We start from the raw sequence: 19,795 nt of genomic DNA, 5'->3' as shown, positions 1-19,795 counted from the left end.
GCCCCAGAGAGCAGGGGAGCTTCTGGACAGACGGACCGGCTCCCTGCCCCACGGCTCACCCCCGCAGCTGCTCCGGGAGGAGACCTGCGTTCCCACGGAAGAGGTCTCAGGAGGACAGCAGCTGGATTCAGCCCCAAGATCCCTCCCAGTCCTCGGCTATCATTTAAAGCGTTAAAAATCCTTCTGCCCTGGCTCGGGCTCCGAGGACTGAGAGCCCTTTGTGTGCAGTGCTGACACGGCAGCCTGGCCCGTGAAGGCAGGATTGTACCGGGGCTGGGGGAGAGAGGGGCAATGAATAAACCTCACTGTTTCCCCCTTGTAATTCTCCAGATCTGGAGTCCCTCCCAGGCGTGGGGCTGGACAGCCAGTGCCCTAACCCCATTATGATTTTTCCAGGTATTCCAGTGTAACCCCTTGGCAAGTCGCCCTCCATCCTGCACAGCTGCCAGAGCCTCCCTCTCTGCTCCAGCAGCTGCTCGTGGGCAGGCGGCTGTGCCTCACAGCCACCATGGCCATTCCACGGGATTGCTCCTGGCCCACCGCCCTCCCTGCAGCTCCTCACCTGCTGAGGGGCAGGCCAGGCCCCCGGTGTGCAAACTCAGGAGGAATTCTGGTGTTTCACCAAGAGCTGCCACTTGCAGCTCCCCTCGGAGCTGAGCATTACTTATCACCCCTGACCCTGAAGTGGCTCATCCTCCACTTTGTTTCCCTTGGCGTGAGCAAAGCCTCCGAGCCCCAGCACAGGGGCGGGCTCCACGGCCTCCCTGGCACAGCTCTTGGGAGCCAGCAGCTCCAGCTGGCAGCTGAGGCTCAGTGGGAGAATCCAGCCAGGGCGAGGGAAGGCTTTGCTCCCCTGCTGCAGCCCTGGGGAACCTGCTGGTTGCTCTGCTCTCTGCTCTCATGGTGCACATGGACTCAGCTGCTCGTGGGAGAAAGCATCTCATGGCAGCTCTGCTGGGGAGATAAAAGGGCTGAGAGCAGACACCAGTGGGTCCTCTGCATGATAGAGGCTGGGAGTGACTGGATCTGGATGGACAGAGTGGATTTTGCTGCCAGGAAGGTGAGGGACAAGCTTCCCTGAGCTGCCTGTGCCAGCAGGGAACGCACAGAGCAGAGCAGAAAGGGGACAGGGACAGGTGCCCCACCGTGTCCCCACGCCAAAGTCCCTCAATTAGCTCCCCATTATCTTCATGAACCTGTCGTTAGGCTATAAATCCTTTATTTATGAGGAGCTAGAAATGTGTTTGAGCATTGCTTCATCTTCATGCAGCCCTAGCACACACCACCTGAGCCCCAGCTCCCCACCCAGAGAAGACACTGGAAGTGGAGAGCTCTGCAAGGTTTCCTGCAGTCCTGCCTGGTTTCTGACCGTGCCCTGCCCCTCTTTGCCCCCAGTGTCTCTCTCTCATGGCACTTCTCTGTTTTCCTCACCTTGGAGGAGCTGCTGATTTCAACAGTTTTGTATTGGCTTGCTCAGAATAAATTGTGTTTTCTTGCAGTAATTTTCAGTGGCATTGATGGTGGTTCAGGCATTCAGACCTCAGCTCAGCCCACACCCCAATGCCTGCCTTGCATCCCTGGTTTTACATGTTGTCCCAGATAACCTGCCCTGATCTGGGGGTCCTTAGGACAAACATGCTGGAGTCAAATGTTCCAGCTTTCTCCTTTATGATCAGGAAAGCTGGAACCCCATTAAAATGGGAGCTGGTGGTGTTTCACAGTTACAAGATGTCAGCAGCCAAGAGGTTTAAGAAAAGCAGGAGGGAGAGAGGCTTCCAACAAAATCCTCAGGGCTGGCAGCCCTGTGCCTGTGCTGCAAATAGCTTGTCCTGTGGCTCATCTGCAAACTCTTAACATCCACATGACTTGGCTTATGCCACGAATTACCTTACCTGCCAGCCAGCCTGTCTTAAAAAGAAACAGAGAAGTGCAAAGGCATTCCTGCTCCAAGCCCTGCAGGAATGCTCTGGGCTCCCTGTTCCCTGTGCTGCTAATCCCAGGGGAATTTGTACCCTCTGCCTCAGCTGCCCACTCCGCAGCCCCTTGAGGGTTTAAATTGCAGATGGAGTTGCGCAGCTTTGACCAAAGTTGGTCTGACCCACAGAGTGGCCATTAAGCTCCGAAATGGCTCTGGGCAGCAGTGGAATAGGAGAGGGATTTGTGGTCACCCTGGGGGTCACAGCCAGCGCTGCAATGACACTGGCACCGGGGTCACAGCCAGTGCTGCAATGACACTGGCACCGTGGCGTGGCCATGGCTCAAGGAAGGGGCAGCTGCTCACCACAATCGCTGGGTTCCCTTTTTTGGGTCTGTATGCAGGGCTGACTGAAGAAGAAGGAATCTGTAACTCTCCTCTTGACCTTGAGCAGCCTCTAGGTAGCTACAGCAGCGATTGGCAGCAGGCAAATCCCGCTCCTCTCGCAGCACATGCAGAGCCCGGGCATGCCAGCCCTCCTGTGCCATGGTGTGGCACTGCCAGGCAGGCACGGCCCCCAGCAGGAGAGGGGCTCCCTCCTGTTCCTGTGGCACCCAGAGCCCGGCCTCAGCCCCCAGGCATGCTGTCATGTCCCTCCTGTCACCAGGCAGGAGCCTTGTGCTGCTCTGCAGCCAAACTGAGCCGGAGGCCACCCTGTCCCTCCTCGCCTCCAGAGTTCCCTCCTGTGCCAAGGCAGGGGGGACAAGATGCCATCACAGGGGCTCATGGCTGTGAAGGGGGGAACATGAACCCCAGGAAAGGTCCTGAGGTGCCACACACACCTCAGGGCCTCCAGGCTCAGGAACCACAGGTCCCAGTGCATAGGTTTGACCGTGTTCACAGGGGTCCGAGGATGAGGGAGGAGAGGAAGGATCTGACTCCATGTTTCAGAAGGCTTGATTAATTATTTTATGATATATATTACATTAAAACTATATATTACATTAAAACTATACTAAAAGAATAGAAGAAAAGGTTTCATCAGAAGGCTGGCTAAGAATACAATAGCAAAGAATGATAACACAAAAGCTTGTGTCTCTGACAGAGAGTCCAACCCAGCTGGGCTGTGATTGGCCATTAACTAGAAACAGCCACACGAGACCAATCCCAGATGCACCTGTTGCATTCCACAGCAGCAGATAATCAATGTTTACATTTTGTTCCTGAGGCCTCCCAGCTTCTCAGGAGGAAAAATCCTAAGGAAAGGATTTTTCATGAAAAGATGTCTGCGACACATAGGATTTGGGGCTGCTGTAGCTCCTGCAAGCACATTTTGCTCTGCTCTTCTATGCAAATCCTGTCCCTGCTGCCAGTCTGGGGTGCCCCAGCTGTGGCTGGTGGGGAGGGTGCGCTGCTGTCGGGGTGCTGTGCCGCACTGGGGCTGGGGAATCCCGTTTGCAGCGAGCATGGCAGCGTGCCAGGGAAGCTGAGGGCCCTGCGGTGGCCAGAGAGCTCCTGCAGGGCTGTGGGGGTGAAGAGGAGAGGAAAAGACAAAACAGAGAAAAAGCAGTGGCAGAGGAAACAGGTTTATCGTCCCTCTGCGGAGCGCTGGGGCACAGCACAAGGGGGTTTCTGTGGCAGGATCCAAAATCGCACTGGGTTGCTGCATGCAGCCACGAGTGAGCTCTGGGGAAGCCTCGTGGCAGGGTCCAACAGCCCCGCTGGGGTGGGCAGGGGAGCAGGGACTCCCCAACTTCTGCTTTGTCCCCTGCAGAGGGTTTGTGAGCTCAGACGTGAATGCAGCAGCTGGGAGCAGCCGTGTGAGCTGTGCAGGGCTCAGAGCTGTGGGCAAGCCCCCGGGCAGCCCTGCAGGGCACCCAAACGCTGCACAAGGCAGGGGAGAAGGGGACAGGCTGGCCAGGGGAGGTGGCAAGGCTGCTCCAGAGAAAGCAGAGCCAGGCACACATCTGGGCAGAGGGGGCAGAGACTGTGCTGGAAGTGCAGGAGGGTATCTGCAGGGAAAAAGTCAAATCCCATCTCTCCCCAGTGCAGGATGCTCAGCAACCCTCAAAGAGCTCAGACTGGGGTGACCAACAGGGACCGATTGTGAGGGGTCCGGGCTCAGCAGGTGCCCCAAATCCTGCCCTGGGGCTTGCTGAGTGCTCGGGACCAGCCCAGCTGCATCACTGGGACAGGGAGATGGCACAGCTCCGGGTGCTCTGGGGAGGATGTGGCCCTGGCTCAGGCACTGGAGGAGGGCTGGTCCCACAATCAGCTGTCCCAGAACAGCCTTCATTTTTGGGAGGCAGAAAATCGACATCCTCCTTTCCAAAAGGTCACACTGAGGCGACACAGCAAAGTGTGAGGGGCAGAGGGGACCTCCCGAGCCCTCAGCCTGGCTCTGTGGGACATCCCTCCCTGGCCCTGGTGGGATTCAGAGCCCTCCAGAGCTGTGGCAGCTCACACTGGCCACACAGGGAAGGAGAACAAGGACCAAGGTGTTCAAAGGCTCAGCTTCAAGCCCTGCCACCCTGGCCACTGCTGTCCAAGCACTTCTCTGGTGTTGAGTGCTCTGGGCAGGTGCTGCAGGCACAACCCCTCATATCACTGGGACATTCACTCACGGCAAAACAGCTTCCAGAAACCATGGGATCCCAGAGAAAAAGATGCTGGAATTGGATCTTTCTCAAAACCTACTCAAAAATGGGGTTTACAAGCGCAAGGAGCTGCTTCAAAGCAGAAGCAACTGGTGCCCAAGTCAACAGAGAACCCAAAACCCTCCTGGTCCCAGAGTGGTGCCAGTGCAGAGAGCGGCCACAGCCTGTGCCAGGTGAGACCTGGTTTATACCTGACACGGTGGCTGGAGCACCCAGCCAGCATTTGCCATCCTGCTGCACTCTTCCTCTCCACTCGTGCCCCACCCACGGTAGGTTTGGCAGCATCGGGGAACCAGCTCTGCCTGTCTGCTGTCACTGTGTTACTCAGGGAGGAAACCTGTGTACCCCAGTGGGCAGTGGGGTACACAGCCCCTGCTCCCTGCAGCAAGCAGGGTCCCCAACAGCACAAAGACACCCAGGAGCGCCCCGACCTGAGCTGAGGGGTGTCAGCAGCCAAAACTGGCAGCTTTTGACCTCCGTGCTCACATGATGAGCAGAGCAGCTCCCAGGACACCCTGCACAAGCATCTTTTCTTTTGCACTCTGCCCGTACCCCGTGCCAATATTTCCCCGGTGGCAATGGGCACGCTGATGGAGAAGGGAGAGTTCAGCTCAGCTCTGCTCTCTAAACCCACCCAAGCAGGGGCTCAGGCGCTACAGAGCCGCCAGGAGTTTGCTCTGCTCCCACTTCCCCTGTGCTCCCCCCCACGGGACAAAACCCCTCGTGTGTGCCAGGCTGGGGGGGCAGGTGCAGCAACTGGGGGATGCCCAGCGGACAAAGGCTGCTCAGAGCCTCTGGAAGCACAGGGGGACCTCAGCAGCAGGAATGGAGATGGGAAAGGCGCCGCCTGGGAGGCGACAGGCAAACGCTGCCTAGGAAGTGTCGTCCCAGCCACGGGGCCCGGCTGCGCGGTGCGATGAGGCCGGGCAGCCCCGCCTGCTCCGGGGGCCCTCGCAGGCACAGCCCCGGCCTCACGGGCACGCCAGGGCATGGCGAGGAGCTGGGGGTGCCCTGAGGAGGAGCTCCCTTTGTGTCCGCAGCCCCGCACCGCGCAGGCACTGCCACCTGCAGGCAGAGCCCCGGGCCTGCTCCGGCCCTGCCGGCTCCGCGACCCCCGAGCCCCGGCAGGGAGCGGCTGGAGCACACCCCCGGCAGGGCCTGGGCACCGCACACCCCCGGCAGCGACATGAAACGCACGGAGAAAACGGCAGCGGCAGCATCCCCACCCTGTTCGAGGGACTAAAGGGGGCTCCGCGTTTCAAATTGCCCGCAAGGTGCTCCATGGAGGCCCAGGCTGGCCTGAGGGAGAGGAGGACTCCTGTCACCCCTCTAGGCAAGCAGCACTCGCGGCTCCATGCCCTGCTCACGCTGGCACAGCCCACGGGGGACACACAGCCCACTCACTCACTCCCTCCCAGTTTGTGCTGCTTGAACAGCGTGGCCACAAAACTGTCCCCATACAATTCTGCCTGTGCCAAGGAGTTTTCCTGGCAACAGGCAGAGACGTGCCAGCAGGAAGAGACCCCTGCTATAACCAAAGTACAGCTTCCGCAGCAGAAAATGGGCAAGATCACGTCTTTCAACAAGCTCTGCCTCCAAAAGGGAGCCCTTATATCCCAGGTGGTTCCATCTATGGGGTCTTCACCCTCCTGTGTCCTTGGAAGGAAGGAAAGCATCACAAGAACGAGACACAGGACACTCCACGCCGCAGAGGGGATTTTTCAGAAGCATTTATTTCCCTGCTGACACCGGGGCTGCAGAGGGCAGCTGCTCCCTGAGCTGCCCCGTGCTGCAGAAACATCACCCCCTGAATCACAACAACCCACGGACGGTCGGTGTCTGAGCGGTGAGACCTTCCAGCACCTCCCTTACACACACCTACATCACTGGGACATTCACCTCATAGGGACACCACTCAAAAGGACTTAAAATCATTATGATAATTATAATAAAGCAACCTACAAAGTAACACTTAGAGGCATCATGCAGAAACCGGATTGCTTTAGACTATGTGGCAGCTCAGAGTTGCTGGGTTCATCGGTGGACGAGTGCTTGACTGCATTCTGCCAGTCCAACAAGGTGCCAATCTGGGCAGCATTCCCAGACAGGACAACAGCTGTGCAGGAAACACTTCCAGGTCACAGTTTGTACATCCAGAACTACACAAGGTTATGTGCTTGTAAAAGGTGCTGGGAAGCCCTGACACTTCCCTTCTGTGACACCACCTGCTTCCTCTATCAAGGGGCAGATATCTGAGTGCAGCAGAGTGCCTGAGCTGTGGGGTTTCTTTTTTCTCTCTCTCCATTTTTATTTTTTTTTTGTAATAAAACCAAAATCTGCTAAAATGTTATTCTCAGCACAGGTGGACCAAAAAAAATTATTAAAAAAAAAAAAATCACATTACACTGGTGATATAGAGATTGGCCCATAAGAAAGAAGCTCTACACTATTGCCCCATAATGAGTTTTTCTTCACCTACAGTTTCAACTTCCCAAGTGAGGTAGGGAGAAGGTGACCACAGGTAAAAGAGGTGGTGTTTCTAAAGGATTTCACGGTTTGGAAGTCATCTTAATCCTTCATGTAGTGTTCTTTGCAGGAACACTGCCTTTTCTTCACAACAACATTCAGAGTTTTGGTTTTTTGGTTGTTTTGGGTGAGGGAAAGAGGGAGAAAGAAAACAAGGATCCCAGAGATGAAATGCTGGCAGTTTTGACACATTTTGGAAGGAAAGCACAGTTATAAAAAGGAAGGAAATAATGTAGTGAATCTGAAGCTAGAAGGGAAAAATAGAGAGTGCTGACATAGTTTGCACTGTGCCCATTCCAACAGCATTGAATTACACACCCTGTTCATGTGGAAACACACTGTCACACACAGCTGTCAGGAGAGGGAGAGTGGACACTTAGAAACCTGGAATTTAATTTTGCAGAACCAGTTAATACAGAAGCCTTCCACTGGCCCTCCTAGTACTGGACAGAATGTGTTTTAAGGCATAGTTTAACATCCATTTCTTCCTAAAGCAATTTAAACAAGCCAGGATGTCAGACACAAAACACTCAACAGGTATTCTGACAGAGGTGAAAGCTGGTTTATGTACAGTGAAATACTTGCCTGCAAACAGGGGAGTCTTGAAAAAGAAAGAAAGAAAAAGAACTGCAGACCCAGATTCTAAAAAAACAAACATTACCAACACAAGGAATGTTCATTAGAGTCCAGTTCCCACTAGAGCTACTCAACAGGAGGATGTACAATATGGTTATGCTAAACAGCACTGATTGACTGATCCCAGAGTGCCCCGGGAGGGGGAAGAACCTTGGGAGGCCAAACTCTGCAGTATCCCAGTGCAAACTGCCTCAGAGGAAAAGCCTGCAGTCAACAAGCCCTCACACCTTATTGTTAGGCTCCACTAAGAGATGCAGTAGCCAGGTGTCACCTAACAACTCCAGGACACTCCTGCGAAGGTGATGGTCCTGTGTGGATTCTAATGCACATCCCCCATGAGCAGTGTCCTGCACACATTCACCTGCCAGGCCACTGGCTTTCCCTCTTCCATGGCTGGGCCAGCTCACAGCCACCAGAACCTCACATAGACAATCAGCATGATGAAGAACACGGCGACGGCCGCCAGCTTGGCGTACGTGGAGCGCATGTTCAGGTACTTGGCGTCCTGGCGGTACTTCTTGGACAAACTGGACAAGTTGTTGGCCTTGGAATCAAGAGCTGTTCGAGGGAAAGGGGAGAGGAGTTAGGATTAACTGAGCATTCCCCAAGTGTTACATTAAGTGTACAAGTTTCTCTTGGCAGCGTGGCCTGTGCCCCCTGTGCCCAGGGCTTGTCCTGCTGGGATGAGAGCCCCCCGAGCTGGAGAGGGGCTGGTGTCCCCCCACAGCAGCAGCACCAGCACTTGCCAGCTGGTTCAGAACACAGCTGATCCAGCTGAAACACCCACTGGGCTCACTGCTTTTCTCAGCAGGGTCAAGCCTTTCCCTCAGGACGCTCTGCCCACCCGGCTGCCCCAGGAGACAGCACTGTGTGCCAAACCCTGGCCAATCCCAGTACCTGACAGGGCCTCTCCTCGCTGTAGGACCTCCTCAATGTTGGCCACCATAATCCTCTGCACATCCTGCAGCTCTGTGTTGATGGAGCCCAGGTTCCTCCTCGCCCGGCTATCAATGTAGAGCTTCTTGGTTTTCTGGATGTAGGTGTCTGGAAGGAGACAGGGCTGTCAGGGGGAGTCTCACCTAGCACAGAGCTGCCTGGCTGCAGGAGGGGAGCACTGCTGGGACAGCCAGAAGACTACATGCAAATATTCACTGGAGTGAGGCCAAAGACTAAAAGCAGGAAATCTGAATTAATGGACACGCACCACTTCCATATTCTCCTGCACAGAACACCCATGTCTCTAGTGCCAAGGAGAATTTGAGCTGTCAATTCCACACAACAAGCTGCAGAGAATCCCATGGCTGCTGCTCCCTCCCAGCAAGAAGTTTCCTGACTAGCCACAGGGAGAGGGACCTCACCAAATTCAATGAAGGAATAGGGCCTGGAGACTGTTGGAACCTTCTTGCCATGCTGCTCATCAAACTCTGAGTGCAAGTCTTCCAGGTATGCAAAGGCCAGTTTCTTGGGGAACCCAGCTTCACACAGGACCAGGTAACACACTCCTTTCTCGATGATGTAGCTAAAAGAATGGCAGACAGAGCATTAATCAATCAATTTTGAACCTGTCCTGTCAAACACCACCCTGCACACCTCTGCTCTATGAGGCAATGAGAACTGGGTACAAGAACTTCTGCTTTTCTATGTCTGGATCAAGTGTAAACCTTTCTGCAAAGCAATGGCCTATCTTTTCTTTAGCCAAAATAAATTTTCTTGTAGCTTCAGCCCCTACACCCGTGCCAACAGTCCTGGGCTTTGACTTCAGCTGAACAAAAGCTGGCCTGTGAATAACATTAGCTTAACAAAATACCAGCAACAAGAGAGTTCCAGCTGTCCCTCCCCATTTCAGAGGGCTGGCTATGCCCTTCCTCAGCACCACCAGCCTGCTGTGCACAGGCATCACCACAGGGGCAGCTGGGGAGGGGCACTGCTGCCAGCTGGGTGCTGGTGACCTTACAGGCTCACCATGGGCAGGTGTGACCGTGCCACCAGTTCTCCAAAGCACACAGTGACACTCCTGCTGCTGTGTAAAGCTGCTTGGCTTGCCTCCAGCTGAGGGCACACGGGTCCTCTTCTCACCCACCACCAACCCTGAGATTATTTAGGCTTCACTTTGTCACTCTGCTGCTCCACATTCCTATCTGAATTTTGCTCCTCACTTAGCCAATATAAAAATAAAGGCTACAATACTCCCACCAAAAGCAAGGGGGTGGAGACAGTAAACAGCTCTGTAAACACTTTTGAATGCTTATCTATATTCTTCAGGGTGGAGTGAGAATGCTACTTTTAGGTTACCTTCCTTTGACTTTCTGCATAATGCCATTAGGCATTAGTCTGGTTAGCATAAAGATTAGCAGTGTATTAAAGAAATGATCCAGTCCTGAGGGCACTGTAGTAAAATAAGCAGCTTAAAATTTTGCTAATAGACACATCAGGCTTACAAAACAACTTCACCCCACTCCCCACTGTTTTTCCAGATACCCCAGCAGGGCCATGTCCTTTAAATTAGCCATCCTCACCTTGTTCCTGGGCTCAGGAGTATCCATTCCTCCTGCCTCTATGTGAACCCTGGCAGCTTTCAAACAACAACAGATTCACCCCAACCAGAACAAGAAACTGCAGCTGCCATCATCCATTCCACAGCATTTCCCCATGTGCCCGTGGCCTTTGGTCCTTTTTATGTTCCTCAGCTTGGAACTGCATCACTTCCCTTACCCCTGGAGACCTGCTTGCCACATTGGGGTTGCTAAAGATCATCACCCAGAGCTTGATTTAGCCACTGCCACGATGAGTAAGACTTGAGCAAATCGAGAACCAGCGTCAGAAGGGAATTCTGGCAGCACTGCTGGGGCAGCACCCTCCAGGTGAGAGCACTCTGAGGAACATGTCCCTGTTCCTGCTCTGTTTATCTCTGCCCGGAGCTCCTCAGCTGCATTTCCCACTTGCTTCTTTCTCCCTGCTGTGATAATTCAGGGTGCTGGGTTAAAGGTGGTCTGTCAGCACCACAGGGAGCGAGCTCACCTGGCTCTGCCCCAGATTCAGACAATTCTGTCAACTTCAGACCAGAGTCCCTGCCCAGCTGGGCCTCTCAGTTTCATCCTTTGTGTGCACCCCCAGCTCCAGCACAGCACCTGCCTGCATGTGCTCACTCAGGGGGGGGCTGCCACTGTTAACTCTGCTCAGAGTGCAGCCAGCAGGTCTCCTGTAATCACCCTGGGCATTTGGAGAGAGAAAAGCTTTATCCTGCTAACAGTGGCAAAGGCCAAGGGTTGCTTTGGAATGACAGGTAGGAGTCACTTCAGCCATTCATCAGGCAAAGGTCACCTGCTCACTGACAGCACAGCAGAGCTGCTGGTGCTCCTGTAGCTGCACAGCCCCAGGGCTGACACAGCTCCTGCAGCTGAAACCTTGGCACAGCGTTTGGCAGAAATCACCCAAGGGCTCACAATTTAAACTTCAAGCTTCAGGAAAGCTCAGCTCTGCTTTGAGCTGATGAAGATGAAGATGTTCAGCAGCACCTCAGCAAAACAGCTTCACCCCACTCCCCAGCAACACCCTGGGCTGTGCTGCTGACTCCCCCCAGAGCTGAATGCTCTGTGCTGCTTTGTGCTGCCCTCAGCACTCAGAGCTCCGGTCTGGCACAAGAAGATTGGTGAGCAGCATGGCCACGGGTCAGCATTATTTCAGACTAAATCTCAAATTCCCCTGTCACCTCCCCTCCCTGCAGAGGAAAGTTTCTCACCTGAAATTGCTCTTTCCACACAGCTCCTGCTGCAATGTCCCACCTCAAAGGAGGCAGCAGCAAGTGCTCTGCAGCAGCAGCTGTCAGTGGCCAGCAAAACCCACCCAGGGACTAGCTCAGCCCAGGAGCAGGAGCACTCCTGTCCCAGCCAGGTAAGCTGGTGCTCCTTTGGGACAGCTGGCAAAGCAGGCCTGCCCAAGCCCTGCCTCCTCTCACAGCTGCTGCCAGTACAGCCACACTAAGAGGCTTTGATTTCCTGGGCAAGCGTTGCCACCTTGCCAGGCATCTCCCTGCTTGCATCATGGAGGTAACTCAAGAAGGGATTTACTGGCATCTGCACGGGCTCCTTCCCAAGGCTTCACTGCCAGGCAGAGCTACACCCCCACGCTGTGCCAAGGAGACACTCAGAAACGAGGCAGATTTTAAATTCTGCGGAGATTTAACTTCAGAAAAAGCAAGAGGAAGAGCAGCACTTAACTCCAGCAGCAACACCCAAATCCAGCAGAGATAAGGGTGGCCAGGCCAGTCAGGGTTATCCTCTGACACTCTAACTCCCTATCAAAGGCAACCAGAAGCCCAGAGAAAAGATTTTTTTTATAAATCTTGTCACAGTTAGCAGACAAAAGACAACCACAGGAAAAGCATCCCCCAAAACCTCACGGCTTTTGCCAGAGACTGCCCATCCAAAAAACTCCTGTTTTCATCTCTTCACGCCTCTGAATCAAGGGTTGGGGTGGGAGATTTTGCTCCTGTTGCTGGAGCAGAGGCCCAAAGCCAACCCTGCCCTGCATTCAAAGGCCACCTCCCCCTCACAGACACACACCCAGTCCCTGGAGCCACCTGCCACGGAGGGATCCTGCTGGGGGTGGCACCATTTTCCCCTCACACACAAGCTTTGCTGCCTTCCAACTCCTCTGCTCACCCTGCTGTTAAGGAGTAAGGGTGTCTGACCTCTGCAAGATTTCCTTATTTCACAGCCATGCTCTCTTGCAGGAGCGCTGCTGGAGAATGCCAAAAGTGCTTTTTAAGTCAAGAGCTCCCAAAGAGTTAAGGAAATTAACTAAACACTCCCAACAAATCTAGCAACAATAAGACTGACTTCGCCGGATGAGAGAAAGAATTCTGTCAGGTATAAAGACAACAATGATAGAAATATTCAGAGATGCTCGATGTGCTTGTAATTCATGAAAGCTGAGCTCTCACAGGGCACAGAGAGGGCAGCAGGAGGGCACTGTACACGGCTGTACAAGGACAGATCTCTTTAAGGGCCGCCCAGAGGATGCAGCGAGGGCACAACAGAGAGAAAGGCAGGGAGGGAACAGACCCTGCGCTGTCAGAAGCACGAACCGGGATGAGAAGCCAGCGCCAGACACCTGTGCCAAGCAGTGCCAGCTCTCACTCTCTCCCCGGGCAGCAGGGCCGGCAGCAGCCCCGTTGCCAACAACCCAGCCCGGCTCCAGGCGGGTTCCCGGGAGCCGCGGTCCCGCAGCGCTGCCGGTACTCACTGGAAAGCCATGGCTCCCGCCTCCAGCGTGCAGCGCGTCGGGGACTGCTCGTTCAGCTTGCGGAAGAGCTGCTTGGCCTGGCTCTGGTACTGCTGCAGGTCGCGGCCTGACTGAGGAGGCAGGAGGGAGGGAGGAGAGCGGCTGCACGGCCGGTACCGGACACACCGGGGGGCTCGGGGCTACCGGCCCCACGCCTCTGCCCGCCCCACCCGCCACCACCGCCGCCGGAGCCGCGCCGCTGTGAGAAGGGACCGCGCGGCTCCCGGTGGGTCGCCCCCCGCCCGCTCCTCACGGATACACCGGGCCCTCCCCGGCCGCGCCCCGCCGGCCGCACCTGCTCGTCCTCTTGCATGGAGGCGGCGAGGGGGAGCCCGTCCGCCACGCGGGCGATCATCGTGAGCAGCACCATGGTTGGTCGCGCCCGCCCTGCCTGCCTGCCTGCCACGGAGCCGCCCGGAAACTGCCACCGCCGCTTCCGGTGCGCGGCCGCCGCGCCGCCGGCACTTCCGCCCCACCGCGGGTAGGGCGGCCGCGCCGCGCGCGCATGCGCCAACGCGAGGCCACGCCCCCCGGTATAGCCACGCCCCCTAGGAGCAGCCGCAGCCCCTCCGCACGGCCACGCCCATCCGGCTCCGTGTGACCACGCCCCCTCGGCAGCCCCGCCCCGTTCCAGCCGCGCCAAGTAAGCCCCGCCCATCTCCCCTGCCGGCCCCGCCCCCGGGCCCGCCCCGTGACGCGCCCCCCGCGGGCGGGGCGGGGCGGCGGCGGCCCGGCGCGGTGGGCGCGCGCCAGGGCGGCGGGCACAGCCATGGCGGCGGCGGCCGAGCGGAGCCGCCTCAGCTTCCCCGGCGGCACCGGGGCCCTGGGGCGGCCCGTGCCTATGAACCTCTTCGCCACCTGGGAGATCGACGGCTCCAGCCCCAGCTGCGTGCCCAGGTAACGGGCGGGCGAGGGCGCGGACCGCACCCCCTTTCCTCCGCGGCTGCCTCCTGGAGCCCCGTTCGCATCACCTGTGCGAGCCTCCCGCAGCCGCAGGGCCCTTCCCGCCCTCGCCGCTCCCGCAGTGACGGGCACGGCTCCTCCGGTGCCTTTGGGCTGGCTGGCGGTGCGGGGCTCCGGCGGAGGGCGGGGGGTGCCGCCGCGTGTCCGGTGTGCGGGGTCACCTTCGCCGTGCGTGTCCCGCAGCCCCCGGCGCGGCATGGGGCTCGCCGGTGCCGCGGTGCCGCCGCCTTTCCCGGGCAGTGCCCGCAGGGCTGGGCTCGGGTGCGCATCCCTTTCTCGGGGTGGCTCTGCGCCCTGTGCCCGTGTCCCCCCGTTCCCCTGCTGGGTGTGTACACATGCGGCCGTGCTCCCTGCCCGCATGGCAGGCATTCCTCTCAGTTTTTAGAAATTTTGCGCTCTTCAAGCCTAGCTCAGAACAGAATGCCTCTGCGGATTTAAACGCGCCGGAGACAAATCTTTGAAGCGCTCCTCTTTATCTTTGTTTGTTTGTTTTGTTTTAAACGACGACGTAGCGAGCGGGCAGAAAGGAAACAGAGTCATCAGGCTGGCCTGGCAGGAACGTGAAGCTCTGCGAGCTTTAAAAACCCCCCAGATCCCTCTGTCTGCTGCGCCATCTACACGGCAGGCTGGACTCGGTGGCCATGCCCCTGTATTGCAGGGACGAGTAACTATCACAAACGCTGTCGTGGTCTGACATCGTGGGCAGGAGCAGAGAGGGGTAGAAGCATACCTGAGTCCTGCTAATCTGGGTTTATAGCAGTTTATCTGTGCTAGCAACTCCTCAGGCAGCAACTTTTTCAGCTTGTGTCGCCTTCAGCCTTTCCTTTCTGCAATGGGAGATCTTGGAAAGGCTCTGGCACCCGCGGGAACGTGCCCCTGTTCGAGGAGTCCCTTTGCTGTGGAAGTTGTCACTTGGATGGGAATAATAGCTGGAGGAGCAGTCGGTGCTTTTTCATTTTGCACTAGACAAGAAAGTGTCCCTGCTGCTGGCAGGGAGCTGGACTGAAATGATCTTTAAAAGGTCCCTTCCCACCCAAAGCGTTCTGTGGTTCCAGTGCGATTGGCGCTGTCCCTGCTGTGCGCAGGACACAGTAGCACTGCTCTGGAAACAGTTCTCTCCACTGCACCCTTTGCTACAGTGAGGCAGCTGGGTTTCCATCCCACCCAGCCTTGTACCAGCGGCTGTTGAACAAATAAAAGCCCAAACGTCCGGCGCTGTCAAGGACTTTTCATTCTGCATTATCATTTATGCTGATACTTGCAGATCTGCAAACGAGCTCACGACATAGCCTGCTTGTTTGCAAATCTGTGGATGGCCAGAAAATGCAGTGTAAGGACGCTGACCCTGCCTTGGTGGGGAGCACAAGGCTGGCTCCTGGGTGCTGGAATTATGGTGGGCAGCAGATGGTTGAGGTGCCTGCAGGAATGTGGGGAATGCAAAGCACATGTGGATATCTGGGCACGTGGGGCAGAACTGGGGTTTGAGGGGGAAAGTCTGGAATTGCTGTGAAGCAGGGGATGATGAAAGTGCTCAGATTGCCTGCCCTGAGGAATTGATGGAAGAATTGAGGCTTTTGGGACCTTGTAGGACCAAAGCTTTTGGTAGAGGGAGTTTGGTGTGGCGGTGGCTCCCTCTGCTCTGGCCCTGCTGCTGCCATTACCTTTGCTTGCTCTTCCTGGGTGCCCTTTTTTCCCTCAGCCAGGGGGATGAGCTCCGTCCTGCTGCTGCTGCCAGCCCTGTGAACCTGCATTTCCCCAGATGTGGAGTTTCCTGCTGGGCACAGGCTGCAGCTGTGGGTGCCGGGTGGGTTTGTTAAGCCCAGGTGAGGTTTCAGGTTCTGTGGGGATGTTGGTCCTGTGGCACAGTGAGGTGTGTGCTGGGCAAACACCAAGTTCTGCAGCAGTCAGTGCTGCTGTTTCTGACCATCGATCATCATTTCATTACAGGCTTTGCAACAGACCCTTCTGTCAGAGAAAGCAGGAGCTTGAAAACCTTTAAGTTATGCCTCTTGCCTTTTAAATTCACATGGTGATGATTTTTGCTATGGCACAACGACATTTAAGATTCTTTTATCTTAAAGCAAGAGATATTTAGAATGAAGTGCTCTGCGTGGGAAACCATATCCCAAGTGAGCTTGTTGTCCCAGCAAATGCCTGTTGGGACGTGAGGGGCGGATGTGGAGGGCCTTGCTGTGTGGCCACACACTGTGGAGCTGCCTTGGCCTCTGCTGAGATTTCCACCAGTTCCCTTCTGGGTCTGTGCTGGCAGGACAGGCTTTCCACGCTGAGAAGAGATTTGAGCTTGGCACAGAGTCAGAGGATTCACGGAGAGGAGCGCGTGCCTGGGGAGGGAACGTGGCTTCCTTCCTTTTCCTTTTGGCTCAATAAATCCTAGCCCATTCCCAAGGTGTTTCTGCTGCTGTGGCCTGGGGCTGGGTGGAAGCAGTGCCTGCAGTGGTCCTGCCCTGCTCTAGGTTGTGTGTGGGGTGCTTGTGAGGGTGTGTTTGTGCTTGTGCTTCTACACACTCCGGTGGGTGATTTACTGAAAGTCCACTCAGCTTGGGTGGGGTGTCAGCAGAATCTGGAAGGCTGCCTTGGTGCATCCATGGAGTTTCCTTGTGTGAGAAGGCTGTGTCTAAACTTAAGGAGGAATGGTAGGGAAGAGTCATGGTGGTGTCCTGCAGTTGTGTGCTTGGTGTGAAACACGAGGTGAGGCGGTGTTTTGCATTTGTTCTGGCTTCTCTCACTCCTCTGCCGTCTACAGAAGTGATTTTATGATTTATTCTTCAGCACACGTAGCTCCTGGGAGGCTTGACCATAGCATTTCTGAAATGCAGCAACTTTCTTTTAGTCATCCCAGAAATGTGACTCAAAATGTCTCACTATCTGGGCGTATCCACTGCATACCAGAAGGGAGAGATGCCTACCTTCTCCTGCTGGTTCTTTCTTCTGTGCACTGAAAGACTTTCCTTTGAGGACGGTTACATTACATAAAGTTCTCCCTACCACCTGTAAACACTGAGAGCGATCTTGCTGCATGGCAGCAAGAGAATCAACACCTTTTCCTCTTATTGAAAGAGTAGAAATAAGAATTGTTCTGTGGATTTTTGGTGTTGGTTTCTTTACCTTCCAATCTTTTGATCAGTCTGTGGGTGCGAATGGCAGGATGCAGTACTGTCCCATGAGGAGATGGCACCATGTGGAGGCTGTCCAGAGGAGGAGAGGTCTTGGTGGAAAGGTTTGTTGGAAGGGTCTGCTGAAGCAAGGGAAGGCAGCAATAGCCGCCATTCCCATTTGGAGCGGGTTTTGTTTCAGGCTACTGCCTGAGCTGTCACAAACAGGTGAAAGTTGCTGCTAAGCTTTGACCTGTGGATTGAGAGCCAGCTGGATGTGGAGCAGTGTGCCCCAGTGTCCCTGGGGGCTGCAGGAAGAAGTCTGTGGAGCAGAGCAGTGCAAAGGCAGTGCCAGAGGGCTGGGGCTGTCACTGAGCTGTGAGGAAATGCAGAGGGGCTCACACACATGCCCTGGGCCCACAGGAGGCTGGGGATGTGGGGTTGTGGCTGCTCAGGGCTGTGGCATGGCACATGCACAGCAGCCCTGGTACGGACATCCCCCGGGGCCGTGGAAAGGGCTGGGGTGAGATTTGGGGTTCAGCAGCTGAGTGATCCCAGCAGTGTGCTCGGGCCCCAGGCTGTGTGCTCCTCTCTCTCTGCCAGCTGCCATCTCCCCCCGCTGCTCTGTCTGGCTGCCTCCTGTGGGCTGATGAGTGGCAGAGGGCTCTGTGAGCGTGGAAGGGTGGCAGCACTGCAGATGTGTGACAGGAGGGACACCGTGAGCGCTGCTGGGGCGTGCAGCCACTCCAGCAGTCTGCAGGTTTGCGCCCATAGCTGGTGATTGCCTCTGCTGGCAGAGTGATGAGGGGCTTGTGGTCTGTGTGGAGTTCACAGCTGGCTCTCCCTGTGAGGATTTGCCACAGATTCACTCAGGAGTGGAACACTTTGCCCTTTGGTGTGAAGGATGCATGCCTGCACTGGGAATGGGAGCTTCTCCTGGCCAGTGAGAGCGTGTTCTGACCTGGCTTGAGCAATGCCAACTGTGCATCATGCCATCAGAGAAAGGTGAACAACTTGCTGGAGTAATAATTATGATCAGGTGATGCTATCTAATTAAAAACACTGATTAATTCAGGTAGGGAGAGATCTAATGTAAGTGTATCTTAACCTTCTATTCTGTTGGTATGTTAACATTTAGGAGAGAACTCTTCCTGGTTAGGATAACTGCTGGCACATTCATTGGGAGCTGACAATAGATTTTCAGTGCATTTGGAGCTAGGAAAATGTCTAATTACTCAGATGACTAGGTACATTTCAGAAGTGCTTATTTGGAGGCTTTGTTTTGACTTTGTTTGAATAGCATGAAATGCCTAACATTTTCCCTCGAAAGGAAGTGGAATACAAATGAGGGCACAGGACAGCCTTTAAAAATATCACTGAGATGATGCTGAATGTGTGAGATGCATGAGGAAAAACATCCACGACTGAGCAATGGAGATAAACTGCTGGGAGGAAAATACAGTGGGCAGAACCAACCCTTGTTCCTGGAGCTAAAACAACCTATTTCTCCTCCTTAGTCTTTGGGGAAGAGATCAAACCTGAGGGACCCCTAAGTGTTCCCCATGTAAATCCTATCCCTTTGCATGATCCTGCTGAATGTAACTTGGGTGCTTGTCTTGTTCAGTGCAAGTGTTCTGTCTAGAGCCCGAGTGGTTTATTGGAGTCAGAGCTCCGGTGAGACCTATTTTGAGTCTTTTTTTAGGGTGAAGCTTGTGCATTTTAAGAACAGCTCTGAAACAGATCTTAAAAACCTTAGAGCTGCCAGCCAAAGTCTCTGGATGGGATTTTACATGGTTTTCACCTGGATGCTTTGTGCATGCCCAGTGCAGAATGCTGGGAAGGAATGGGCTGCTCTTTTGAAAGGCCTCTTTCCTCGCCTTCCACCAAGTGAGGGTGCCCAAAGCATCTTCCCCTCGTGCCCCCTGGCAGGTCTGGTCTGTGCTCCTGCAGCCCTGCTTGGCAGGAGGTGCCCCTGCAGCTGCTTGTCCAGGAAATAAAAGCTCTTGTCAAATGGAGCTGTTGATGCTCCACCTTTCATCAGCTCGGAGCGGGCGGACAATTTCTGTGGCAAGCTTGTGGCTGTATCAAATTAGCTATGAAATGATTTGCATAATAGATTAATCAACCAGCAACCAAACATCTCTCTTTTCTGCCAAGAAAAGAAAAGCAACAACTCAGCTGTTACAAGAGGCCATTATGTTCCTTGCAACCCTTAATCTTTCTCTTTTCCAGGAGCGCTCCGTGTTTTGGCCTCGCGCAGGAAGCTGGCCTGCTCGCTGCCTTCATTTGCGTCACATCTTGGCAGCTCTTCCCAATTCTTTGGGGCCAAATTGTGCCACCGTTATGGTGACCTTCTAGGGAGGGTATTTCCTATGGAATTGGTGGCTGGCTGCCAGGCAGCTCTGTGTTGCCAGGTCCTCTGTTAGCTTTGCCTTTCCATTGAAATTCCTCTGGGCCCCTTGAGCTCCTTCAGAATTGACCCGTTTCCTTGGGAAGTCGGGGAGCAAGTCACCTCAGCACATAACTGTGAGTGGGCAGGAACTGGTCACTGTGCTTCGTTTCTCCTGTGTGCTTCTACCTCCATATCAGCCAGCAGTATGGGTTTCCTAAGCTGTACAGTCTCCTCCTTGCTGCTCCAGATGTGACATCTGTGTGTCCTTGCCTGGCTGAAGGATGCCCAGTCGGTGCTGGGGGAGTTTTCA

The 19,795-nt window shown here is 55.1% G+C and overlaps 2 protein-coding genes across 10 annotated transcripts in view; one reads left to right on the top strand and one right to left on the bottom strand.

Moving 5' to 3' along the window:
* Nucleotides 1-6,284: 6,284 nt before the first annotated feature.
* On the bottom strand, nt 6,285-13,469 carry SEC22B (SEC22 homolog B, vesicle trafficking protein). Its single transcript, XM_058030629.1, has 5 exons — nt 13,313-13,469; nt 12,979-13,088; nt 9,093-9,253; nt 8,632-8,778; nt 6,285-8,292 (listed from the first exon to the last, which is right to left on the bottom strand). The coding sequence occupies exons 1-5, from the start codon at nt 13,385-13,387 to the stop codon at nt 8,138-8,140; spliced, it is 648 nt and encodes a 215-aa protein (XP_057886612.1). The 5' UTR covers nt 13,388-13,469; the 3' UTR covers nt 6,285-8,137.
* Nucleotides 13,470-13,786: 317 nt separating this feature from the next.
* PACS2 (phosphofurin acidic cluster sorting protein 2) overlaps nt 13,787-19,795 on the top strand; it is a 75,731-nt gene continuing 69,722 nt past the window's right edge. For 7 of the 9 annotated variants that reach the window (XM_058030090.1, XM_058030086.1, XM_058030085.1 and 4 more), the window contains exon 1: nt 13,796-13,914. In XM_058030090.1, the coding sequence (XP_057886073.1) occupies nt 13,859-13,914 (56 nt within the window). In that variant the 5' untranslated portion in view covers nt 13,796-13,858. Of the gene's footprint in view, nt 13,915-19,795 lie in introns of all 9 variants that reach the window. The other 2 variants (XM_058030083.1, XM_058030082.1) reach the window with 1 other exon arrangement.

This window comes from Melospiza georgiana, chromosome 9 (assembly GCF_028018845.1).
Source record: "Melospiza georgiana isolate bMelGeo1 chromosome 9, bMelGeo1.pri, whole genome shotgun sequence".
Classification (NCBI taxonomy): domain Eukaryota; kingdom Metazoa; phylum Chordata; class Aves; order Passeriformes; family Passerellidae; genus Melospiza; species Melospiza georgiana.
The sequence above is the reverse complement of the archived record's forward strand: the minus strand, read 5'-3'. Positions and strand labels throughout refer to the sequence as shown.